Raw genomic sequence first — 12,832 nt, 5'->3', positions numbered from 1 at the left:
AATTCACACAAACGCTGGACAAAACTATGCCCCAGTACGGCGACTTTCACAGGATGTGTATCCATGAACCGGATGTAAATACCACAGTATTAGAGTGTTACATGGCCCGTAACCAGACTGAACTATGCAAATAAAAATGGCTTTTTTCCTTTAGCCTTTGCTCTTTCTTCTCAGTCTTTGTGTTGGAGTCACGTGACATATATGCAGAAACTTCCGCCAGGCGTCATCATGTTGTCACGTGACTAATTTGCATATCCAAGCGTGTGTAGCCAAGCCACACGCTTGAAATAAGGCACATGTAAATAACACTTTATTAAATTATATTAAAACCACAAGCACACATCATAAATGCAATTAAATATAGATATTTAATTGTTTATTTATGTAGCAGGAGCTTTTTATTTTGCGTTACGTTCGTTTTCGTTGCATTGTTGCTGTGTTCTGTTCATAATTTCCCCATTTAAAATAAAGTTTTTATGTCGTTCTTGATGCTTCCGGGTGCCTTTCGAAACAGCTTGCCTGAAATTAAGTGTGAAATTAAGTACATGAAATTAAGAAAATCTATTAAAATTATTAAAAAATCCTACAGACAATAATTGTACGGTTTTCTGTGAAATTTATTACAGTATATTAAAGTATTAAGACAGTGTTATCATTTGAATTATTCATGTGAAACAATATACAATATCTTAATCACTATTATTTGACAAGTACATCATGGGGCGTTATTTTTATACATTTGCGTTTGATATATTTGCGTGCAGCAAGATAATTTGAGAATTGTTCTTATTAATACAAGTTTTTGACTTTCGTTTAGGCGTCTTAATATTGTAAACTGAAAATATTTAGATAATATTGCAATGTTCTATAGAAATGGTATTATACGTCAATAGTATATCATGATACCGAATGTGATCCTTGTTAAGAATTGTCAGTTAAGTGTGAAATTTTAACTGTTGATCATTTCATGAAAATTGTTGATTCAAAACAACTGATAAATTTGAAAATGGATTAAAACTCGTGACATGTTTTTTTCTTAACAATAACTATTATAAACGGTAACCCATATCGTTTCTAACAGGAAAGCCATACATTGAGAAATTTATATGAAAAATAACAATCAATATGGAACAAATAAATGAAAATTAAGAATACTGTTCTAATTGAGAAAGGTAACGGGCCGAGGAGACTAGTTTTCGAATCATTGACCTCCGATTATTTTACTGTGGATTTTACAAGCTGGGCTTCTTTGTCACCTTTTAGTACCTCGGGTCGCGCCATGATTATGTTACGAAATTTAGGGTAGATTACTGCATGTACATGTACGAAATACTCTCGTGGAATTTTTTAATTGTTTTAGCAACAGTGGGACAAGGCTCCTTCAATTGTATTTTTTTAATTCAGACATCAATTGCTCGTCAAGATACATAGATCTCCATCAGGAGCTTGTCACACGTTTAATATATATTCTAGTATTAAGGATCCCTGTCCTAATTAACTCGTATTTACAGTACTAATCCCCACTTAATTTCGTTTTGGAATTAAAATATAGCACAGCTGAGTTAGGACTATTCTGTTGACAAGGTAACCCAGTCGGTTAGAGCGGTGGTATAACATTTTGAGGTCCTTGGTTCAAACCCCGTTCTAGCCATGCTGAATGTTTACACTCTTAGATCCTTTCTGTATTGTACCGGTCCTCTTGGTTCAAAAACGTGATTCCTTAAGCCCTTCTTCACATATCGCTTGTTTCCTTGCTTGCTCCTGGTCAGCCAAAACATCAGGAATGGTATCAGCAGTGTCCATACCACTAACGCCATTTGAAACACAATCTAAGGATTGTTCCGGCTTCTTGGTACAAAAAATCACTGCAGTTGCCATGGTAACCCAAAACATGATGCACTGAATTCCTGATATCGTGCTCAGGTTTTCGGTCAGCCGCCTTCCTGTCTGTTTCCTGTGACCTCATACGAATTGCGCATCGTACGCCCTTAGTGAGACAAATATGAATATCTTGGTAAGTTTTCCTTGACCTTTATACTGAGTTTTACTCTCCACCAGTTTTTCTATATTCGTACGCAGTCATTTGCAACTATGGTTGTGACTTTCAGTCCCCACACTAGCACTTGCTGTTGGATCCTGGCAAGCACAGAGCTATCCCCATCAGCAATAAGGCGCATGTAGCGCAGACCATGTGTTGATTCCGCTTTCTGAAAGCCCTCAACTATAATGTCTGCTTCCATTGCCTGACTAGTGTCCGTCCAATTCCGGGAGCACGTACAGCTGTGGTTTTGGTTCACAATGCCTTGATTTCAGCTGTTGAGCAGACATAACCGTGTTACCTTCAGTACATTTTGTCTCAACTTCCGGGCTCTCAGTTGAGATTTCCTCTCCTTTATTCTTGTCACTGCAAGACGAAATATAGGCTGGCCATTTATGATATTATATCGCCTTAATACCCGGTATGGATTGCACCTTTTCTCCTTGTCCTACTTCTTAAATTCTGCTAACGTTTTTGCTAACTTCCCCTGTCGTAGTTTGCTACGTGCAGAATGCCGTCCAGTTGCTGCATTAAACTTTGAAACTCGTCGTTTTATTTTTCCTATCTCTACCTAGAAGTGCTACAGGTGTATGAGTCACCATACAGTACCGCAGGGTCTATTATACTCGGTTACATTTACGGGCGCTTCTGGCAGGGGATACACAATACATAACAAATGTTTTTTGTAGATAATAAATACATTAAAATGTCAATACAACAAATGATGACACATATGTACATGGAGAGATATGAATCAAACATCAAAAATAATTTTAGTTCACAAATGGTCGTGTTGTCGATAAAACGAGAAAGTTTTCGGACCCCAAACAAATACTTGAAACCACGCGAGGAAATGCAGATCTGACACTTACCTGACAGTTCAATACGGAACAAACACACCATTAAAAGTGATATAGAATTGATAAGAAACTGACGATCTGCGATTGGCTAGCTCAGTGATAATATATGCAGCATATATTGCATAATATATAAGGATCTCGAACGTAATAGTAATATTAATATGTAAATCATACTTACTTGCATATCGACGTTTCCTTGTTAAGCTTACCGGATGTGCCCAACAGCACCTGTGTTGTTGTTTATACTCCGCTTCCGAAGAACTACATGTTTGTCAGTTGTTTGAGATTTTACCAATTAAGCATAATATTACATATTCTTATTACACCAATCTTGTTGCATAAGATAAACCATTATCATTTAGAGTCTACAATATCAGTTTTATCGACGTTTCGGAAAGATTTTCGGATTCGCGGCGTGATATCACAGGATGTAAATAGTCCATCATGGCGAGATGTAAACAACATTCGGATTCAAGTATGTGAAATCGGGTTTTTTTTCGTCGAATCTGCTTGCGATCCATGTTCTCTCCAGTAGAAGTTATTGGTAACGATACCCATTTAAACAAAACTTATCATCTAACAGATTGTCAACACCATATATTTTTATTAAAGAAATTTGTCACCCCCACTCGTGTTGTGAAAGGATTTTTGTCGATATAATAGAATTTCGAAAATATCTCAATAGGTTTCCATTCCTTATATGTCCGAAAAATAAATTATCTATATTTTGTAATATTTTATCATGTAAAAAAAGCTACAGCGATGCAACCATAAACTATTACAAATACACTCCTTTTCTTTTAAAAAAAACATTGTTGGAGAGAAAACATGATTTTGTTAAATGTTTGTTCACAAATGAAACCAGTGGGCACAAACAAATGCGTTACGGAACTCATTGTTCTTGAATTTTTCACTAATGGTCACTGTATCTCCCCCTTAAGCCGGTTTTAGAAGTAATTGTATGATTATGTTATTTATATATCGAGTCTGAATTAGTCGTTAATAGGTAAACGATTGGCTAAAACAATTGTGATATAATGTGACAGATTGTTTTCCACAAAATAACTTTGCGCTTACATAAAAGAGATGTATCTCCAGAAACATGCAGGAACATTTCTGCATAATCAACATGTCGAGGATAACGTTGCTGAATTAAAACCGAAATGATCAATGGGCTATTCGCTCTACCGATACAAATCTGTTACAATGAATAATAACGCGTCGTTAGAACATATGCATATGACACATCAAATCCATCGGCAAGTAGGTTGCGTTGCAAAAAAATCTGAGGTTCCTTTCAGGAAAAACAAGTTTGAATTTGATAGCATGTCCTCAATTTAAAGATGCCCATATATTTTATTTACGTATACATGTATGGGTTAAATGCATTTTGTGTGATTTATCTAAAATTAACGAGCTTGAAGAGACATTTGTATTGGTGAGAATTGTAATAGGTTTTATTGCTTGAAATAAACACTAGGAAAACAACATATGGAAGTACATAAGAACATTTAAGAGTCAACAAACCAATTTTTGGACTGAAAATCGATAAAACTGCGGCGATATATGAACACAGGAAAGAGTTACGTCGAAACCGTTGGAAAAATACTAGGAAAGTAATGCCACCAAAACATATTTTCGGCAAACCATACGTGTGAATATGCTATAGAGATAATTCCAATTGCCATATTTTTGCTTCATAACATCGTTTTGCATAGTTAATGGGAACGGTTATTAAAGAGGTTTCAAAAGAATACGAACTTACTTGCAGACGCAAAAGAAAGACGGAAATGAAATACTCGCACAGATAAATCAGCTAATTAGCAAGTGATTCATTTCATTTTTACCATGCCAAAAGTTTGTTCTGGTTAAATACGGTGTCTCTGAGTTATTAAAATCTGTAATCATTATTGACATATTTTCATTGATTAAAATTTACAGATATTCAACTTTAGCAAAATACATAGTTTTAGCAATTATGATGTCATTTAGACAGAGACGAGCTGTATAAATACTTACCTCCGTTTTATATCGAAAACAGTGCTACGGGCCTGCTGAATAGCACGACTACGGGATGTATATGTGGTGAAAGTGACATGGGATGTATGTGTGGTGAAAGTGACATGGGATGTATGTGTGGTGAAAGTGACATGGGATGTATGTGTGGTGAAAGTGACATGGGATGTATGTGTGGTGAAAGTGACATGGGATGTATGTGTGGTGAAAGTGAAGCCATTTTGAACAGTTACATTTGCCTTTAAACATATTAGGATAGCAAATAGCGTCGTTAAACGACAAACTGAGCGGAGACAAACCAAATAGGAAATATAAGTCACTGTCTCCAGCATCGATCGCCTAGCGGAGAATTATCTACATTTCTAACGAGCAAAGCATCATTGCTTCCTTCTAACCTATGGTTGTAATTATGAAACTATCAAAGCTTCGGTAATTTACGCGTGATCAGAGCGACAAATCCTGTATTAATAGTATTAGTAATATGCGCACCTGGATAGGTTGCAGGTATTTCTCGCTACTGTGTCATTTGGTGCCTGAGACTGTGAGATCGACGCTTGGATCTAAAGTACACGAATTATAATTTGAAATAATAGCAAGAAATTCTCTTTTTAAATATTTACTTATTACAGGTATGTGTTCAATATCAAGGAAACGTACGTGTATTTGTGGGTTTCATTTAATTTGCTTCGCGTGATATATATTCTATCGTGCTATGCTATTGATATATATATTTGCAAAACCTAGCATGGTTTATTTAAGTTATATATAAGGAGTTTGTCCTCAACGTACTTCAATAAAAGTCCGATAACTATATTTCTTGAAAGAGGTTATGAGCTTATGAACAGACTTGGTATTCCTCGCATTTATTCATTAGATGATGTTCGATAAACGTAGGTATAGGGTTTGGGAAGAGGGGCTCATGGTATGTACATACGCTTAGCACTCCCTCAATCCCCTCCCATCTTTACTTCCCTTCTCTCCTCCATACTGACATAAGCTCATGTCTAATGCGTTCACTGTCCAGACCATATGCTACAACTGTTGTGAAAAGAACGCCCCATGAACGTTCCTATACGCTTTTCCTCGGGAAAATTTCCATAATCTTTGTATTATGATAGTAAAAACAACCATGTCATTTGCTTTTCAGGTATTTTAATGACAACATCACATAGCAAAATGTTCTGTAAGTGGTACGTGTCGTACGTGTATTTTAGTTGAAGCATATTATCGGACTGGGCTACTGGTTACTGGTCCTCGACTCATATGTCAAGATGTTACTTCGTGTTCTTTTGCTTGGATGACTGAAATACATTTGCTGTAAAAAGAGAATAACAATGGACTTTGATCAATATTACCTCATATAAAGATCCCAACAGATACACAGTAATATTTTCATCTGAACTATACAATTATATTTTCTTTTAGTTTCACATATTTTATAAATTGTTTGATGTAGTAAAATTCAACACTAATCAAGTATTACATATCTAAAGCAACACGTATGTACCAACACTAAAATTGACGTAGGTAAATATATTTACATTTATAGTAACCTATGTAATATACTAACGCTAATAATTACAACATAAATGGTAACCCGAGTAAATATACCAACGTTATTAGTTAACTAAGTAAATATCCAACGCTGATAGTTGCCCAAGTTAATATTCCATCACTGATAGTTGCCCAAGTTAATATTCCATCACTGATAATTGCCCAAGTAAATATCCAACGCTGATAGTTGCCCAAGTTAATATTCCATCACTGATAGTTGCCAAAGTAAATATTCCATCACTGATAGTTGCCCAAGTAAATATCCAACGCTGATAGTTGCCCAAGTTAATATTCCAACACTGATAGTTGCCCAAGCAAATATTCCAACAATAGCAATTACCTAATAAAAACACTTAAAGTTACCTATGTAATAATGCCCATACTAATAGTTATCTATGTAAAAATGTCAACACGAATATTTATCTATGTAAAAATGCCAACACTAATACATGTATTTATCTATGTAAAATGCCAACACTGATATTTATCTATGTAAAATGCCAACACTAATACATGTAGTACTAATAGTTATCTATGTTAATATTCCAACACTTATAGTTACTAAAGTAAATATAACAACATTAATAGTTAAATAAGAAAATATAGCAACACTTAACAATTACCTTAAATACCAACACTAACAGTTACGCTATTTAGTATAACTAACATTAATAATTACACATGCACATTTTATAAAGTTACTTTATTACACATTTAAGTAATGACCTAACTAAATATACCAACACCAATAGCTACCTCGGTTTATATTAACGAAGTCAAGGTATAAACACTCGACGTTTCCTTAATGAATTTGAGAGCACTTATAATTACCATAGTGTAGTTACAAACACTTATTCAATTCAAGTTAAGAATGTTCACATACAAAATAGTTTATTACCTTATATGCAATCCTTCTTGTACTCATTATCCACAAACAACTCCTGGATTTGAAGAACTCCATCACCTATATAAAAAAAACATGTTTAAAAAGATGTATGACATTATCTATCTTATTATCTATAAAAAATATATACAAATTCTACTTGATATTATATAACTATGTTGCAACGTTAACTAGTACACAAGACATGCACTTTTCCTTAGTAAAAAGTGAAGTAGGTAAAGGTTTGTTTGAACAGTATAAGCTATTCAAGCCTTTTTGCCTTTCCTGTAAATTTTATTCCAAACTAATATTCTTGGGGAAAAAATAGATTTTCTTTTCATTAAAGTAGTTTAAATCTGAACAGGTGTAAAAAAAAAGATACATGATAGTTATTTAACAAAACTTGGCACACATTATTCGGATTGAAAACGATGCTTTTCACTACAGCTGTGCATATCTAGAAGTGACATAAAATATGACAAAAGCAATTACTGTTTATGTTTACATTTTGGAAACAACCATTTAAGTGCCATACCAAAGTATTGTTCCTGCTTAACGTTTAGCATTTAGGATAATTGCAACAAGAGGATGATCCGTTGTCAGTATAATGTGACCGGGCGGAATGCTGTGCTTGGTGTCTTCGGCATGCTATTTCAGTGATGTAGCATTCTAAACTCGGCATCAGATTTGCGCTATCACAAGAGGTAAATACACCAACGTACCACTTCCAGCACACATACACGCACATATTTCACACATTGAGGTGCGTCCCTAATAGTAATAGCTGTTAATGGGACGTTACACATAATAAATCCAAATCAAACTAATCATCGAGACAACTCCGAAAACTCCGTAGCCAGATTGTCGAAATCACCTGCCGGCCGCTACAATATTGCCAAAATTATGTCTAGATATTTACACAGATGCCTGTCAATCACAAAACATCAGTCAAACGAATACAAACACCAGAATGCTCTCATGCCCTAAAATAGTAATAATTATGGACTATTTAGAAAATAGAAAGTTTCGTACCGTTAACATCGAGTTTCTTAATGATAAGATCCACGTATTCCGGGGAGTTCAGCAGCCCTGGGTTAAACTTCGCTACGTAGTCCTCCCATTCCTTTTTGCTTACGGCTCCATCTTTATCAGTGTCGTATTCACTGACCTCACAAGGAAGTGTCAAAGTGTCTTCGATCTAAGAGCAGATACTAATTTTGATAGAGTCGAGCGTAACTTTATGAACAGTATATATAGCTTGCAAACAAACATGTTTTATGAATGTTTAGCTTGACAAGTCCTGTACAAGTCCATTTGACTCGTGTTATGTCTGAGCAGTTTGGGTTATACCTTAATACTTGGTTATGAAAATAAGTCTTCGATTATCGAAATGAAGCATTCGAGTCGGGCGTCCTTTATATAAAATGTTTGTTAGGATACTCTTCAACTTTAACTTTAAAAAGAATATACAAGTAAGTATACCAATAACGAAAATCTTCAATATGTACATTAGAACTTAGGTTTGAAAACACACATCATCAATCCGTTATACCACGTTCACGTAGAGGCTGCTTTTATTAACGGCTATATTACGCATATCTGCTGCAGATGTGAACTTCATTGGAACAATTCAGAGAAACGCTTTGTCTCAAAATAATGTATCTGATAATGTGTTCAGAATCCACAGGGCTCTTATATGTTATAAGTGTTAATGGTTTGGATATTTGTTCAAATGATCTTAAAAATATCGCTTTTAAATTGCCTTAAAAATTGTGTCAATGGGTAACATTAATACCCTAAAGGTTGAAAAAGAAATTCTGTTAATGAACCACTGTAAACATGCATTTTTCGATTTTCTTCTATACTTTTTTATCTTAAGATATGTTACATTGACGGTTAAGTGCAAAGTCAACCATTTCATGATGTTAGTGAAAGCTCTATTTCATGAAAAATTGATACATATTTGTTAATTCCGTCAAATCTGAACATATTCCAGTTATACTACTTGTTAATGGAAGCACTGGATATGAAGTTCCGTTAATTATAGCAAAAGATAAATTGCATGATACATGGCATATAAATAAGGTCCAGAAGCTCTATAGTTCTTCAAATCTTACTTTGCTCACGTCGGGTTATAAGAGGAACAAAACTCCTATTTCAAATCGTAAACGTAACTAAGTTATACTTTACTATATCGAGGTGTAATGCAAAACAGGCGATGAACGTATCACATTAAGATATAGAAAACTTGTTATTATACTTACAGAGCGCCCTGAACGCGTGTTAGTTTTCTTCTTGTAAACGATTTTGATCTTGATTTTGGTCTTAGTTTTTCCTGCATCTGCTTCAGTAACTATCACCATCAGAACCACCAACATCATTAGCCATATTCCTATCGACCGCATCTGTAAAGAGTGTAAAACTGTAGCACTCCTTAATTAAATAGCTGTACCTGTAACAGAGTTTCAGTTCTAGTTCCTACCCCTGGTTCTGTAGAATAATATCATCACTAGTTGATAGTAGACCAAGTTTGTAAAATAGTTCTGATTCTAGTCCTAGAGATTGCATTTGTTACCAAGGACGAATCGTATTTGTAACATATTAATAACTAGTATGGATTCTTGTCTTATGACGAATGTTTTTGTGTAATAATATCAAATCTTAGCCAGACAATTATTTCTTTAAAATGATGTAAATTCTATTCCAGACGGCATTAGATGAAAAATAGTATAAACTCTAATCCCAACGACTGTTTCTATGTAATAGTACCGACTCTAGTGCTTACGTCCGTATCTGTAGTAGTAGTCCTAACAACGCATCTGTAAAATAATATCAACTCTTGTTCTAACGACTATTGCTGTGAAACAATATAAATTCTTGTCCTAAGGTCTGGTACCTTGGACTGGTATCAAACCTAGTCCTAACGCTTCCGATCTGTACCAAAGTTATTGTTATACAGTCGATAACAGTGAAATAACTGAAAAAGTTAGTTTCGAAAGAAAACCACGCATGAGTAAGCATAGACATACGTAAGGAAAGCATGAATACATGATTTACTCACCTTGTAGAACTGTCTGTGTTTCTTTTCAATGTAGATGTGTTAATATTTTAATCAGGTTTAAGCGGTCTCTTTTATATATTTTTGAATGCGGACATGGAACTAAAAATTGTCAAAATCATATCAACATCGGACAAGCGTGTTAATCTTTGTGATGAACGATGATAGAAGAGTTGNATAATATCATCACTAGTTGATAGTAGACCAAGTTTGTAAAATAGTTGCAGTTATAAGAATAAGTGAAGCTCCAACCGTTCAAGATTTCCAGGAAGCTTCATCACAAAGATTTATATATTCTCGTTAACAATTTATCTTACGGACCAGTTAAAAGACTTTCCTTACGTATTCCTTATTTTTTTATTTTATTGTTCATATTTCATATATACTACGGTATACGTTCACATGGGAAGTGGATAAACTGTAAGGAGTAACATTATTTTAAGTAAGTTAATAGTACCCTTTGGAACACCTCTCTTCTCCATTAATCTTTTGTCTTCCCTTTTGATAGAGTATCTCCCCGGTTTTCCAATCCTATTCTCAACATGGAGTTACGTGCTGATGTAAGTTATCCCATATTTTACAAGCAGCTGTAATACGTTCTTGCTTTGTTTGCTAAAGTAATTATCAAGTTAGAATAAAGCTTGAAATTTTGAAATAAACATTGTTGATATTGATTGTTTGTTAAAAAAACATTGTTACTTTTTGCATGACTATTAAAAGATTTGAAAGAAAGTGTGTAGAATGAATATAATATCAGTTGAGCGAAGCTGCAGTTAAGACAGCAATTGTATTGTTTTGCTACTTTAATATACTTAACTGTATAACATTTTACATAAATATGTCGATAAGTTTACAGATTTGACATATGTTGTAGAGCATAGTCTCTGAAGCAAAGGGAATGTCATTGGCCATGTCGGTTGCACATGTAGTATTTACCATATATGATAACCAATCAAGCAATACTTATTTGTATATATTTTTCATCTCACTACCGTCATGCACATTGTAATCATTATGCGTTTGTGATAACGGTTTTAATGTTGTTTGTTGTTGTCGTTTCGTTTGCTTGGTTTTTGTCTTTCTTGTTTATCCTTATTTTCTGACGATTCTTTTCTTTGTTTAGAATTGATTGTTTCGCTAAAATTGCGTTAAGAATAAAATAGTGTAGCAGGCTAATTTGCACGTAAAACAAATATATGTATTTATATTTCGATTAATGCTTATTGATTAAGTGTTTAAGCCCCATCAGAGTACAATTAAAAAATCATAATGAAATAAATCCAAGTTCAATAAATACTCTCCCATTTGAAATCATTGCCTGAATCAGAAGTCGAAATGGGTCGTATCTAGGATACCAATCATTTGATCATCTCCAACTAATACTAAACATTAGGAGATATTATAACATAAAAACAAATATAAACAAGCTAGGAATCGAATGGCAGCAATAACAATAGAAAACTGTCAAAACAAAGATAAATGTTCAATATGCACATAGGTTAATTGAGGCACGGTGGTCTAGTGGTAGGACGCCGGCTCGTGACCGAAGGGTTGCGGGTTCGAGTCACGGCACGGCACTGTGTTGTATCTTTGAGCAAGATACTCTACTCCGCTTGTTCCAGTCTACTGAATGCTAGCTGTTAGCGCTGAAATGGCAGCTCCGGCTGTATGCTCGGGAGTTGAGAAAGGTATTGGCTGGTTGCAAAGGCCCTCTAACCACGGATAATAATTTGTGAACCGCTTTGAGACGACCTACGAACTAAGTTGTTATAAAGCGGTATATCAGAACCTCGAATTATTATTGTTATTATTATTACTTATTGTTTATGGCTAGGAAACACGAGATAATGCTACTAGACAAAACACCTGATTCGTCGGTTTTGCCTGCTCCGTTCGGCCATCGGTCGTGCCATGTATTTTTGGTATTATAAATTAGAAATGAATGTGTTTTTCCTGGTTGTTGGGTTCACCTCTGAATTTGTTACGAATGATACTTTGTTATTCTCGAAAATGGTCACTGTGCTTTTAATCGACGGAGTCCATTTACTGAAGGTCTGGTTAGCTTAACGACAACCTATTGAAATTCAAAACATAAACAAATAGATAAACAGGAATTAAAAGAAAGGATTATACGTTAACAGTCAAATTATACACAAAAAAATAACTTTTAGAGATTTCTCAAAACATTAAAAATTAGATTTACAGGAATTAAAAAGATTTTTTTTGGTAAACAAGACAAATTATACAAAATTGTTATCTTTAAGAGACTTCTCAAAACGTATATCAAAATTTAAAAAAATAAAAAATAAAAAATAAAATACCACGTACGACTCGGAAAGCTATCTAGGCGTAGTCCCTGGTAGCGCATTGTGATCCGGACACGTATTTATAAATGATATTAACGCCTCATTTACATTTGTTTG

General features: G+C 34.4%; 1 protein-coding gene across 1 annotated transcript; it reads right to left on the bottom strand.

The window, feature by feature from the left end:
* Positions 1–6,049: 6,049 nt before the first annotated feature.
* On the bottom strand, positions 6,050–10,486 carry LOC110451132. Its single transcript, XM_021498993.1, has 5 exons — positions 10,413–10,486; positions 9,616–9,756; positions 8,384–8,549; positions 7,367–7,432; positions 6,050–6,229 (listed from the first exon to the last, which is right to left on the bottom strand). The coding sequence occupies exons 2-4, from the start codon at positions 9,754–9,756 to the stop codon at positions 7,368–7,370; spliced, it is 372 nt and encodes a 123-aa protein (XP_021354668.1). The 5' UTR covers positions 10,413–10,486; the 3' UTR covers positions 6,050–6,229; position 7,367.
* Positions 10,487–12,832: the final 2,346 nt, after the last annotated feature.

This window comes from Mizuhopecten yessoensis, unplaced genomic scaffold (genome assembly GCF_002113885.1).
Source record: "Mizuhopecten yessoensis strain PY_sf001 unplaced genomic scaffold, ASM211388v2 scaffold5803, whole genome shotgun sequence".
NCBI classification, from domain to species: domain Eukaryota; kingdom Metazoa; phylum Mollusca; class Bivalvia; order Pectinida; family Pectinidae; genus Mizuhopecten; species Mizuhopecten yessoensis.
Note: the sequence above shows the minus strand (reverse complement) of the source record. Positions and strands in the feature narration are given on the sequence as shown.

Coding starts and splice junctions, on each gene's coding strand:
- LOC110451132 (XM_021498993.1), bottom strand. CDS start 9,756: ATGCGGTCGATAGGAATATGGCTAATGATGTTGGTGGTTCTGATGGTG. Junction 8,550..9,615: donor ACACGCGTTCAGGGCGCTCT/GTAAGTATAATA, acceptor ATCTGCTCTTAG/ATCGAAGACACTTTGACACT. Junction 7,433..8,383: donor TAAGAAACTCGATGTTAACG/GTACGAAACTTT, acceptor TTTTTTATATAG/GTGATGGAGTTCTTCAAATC.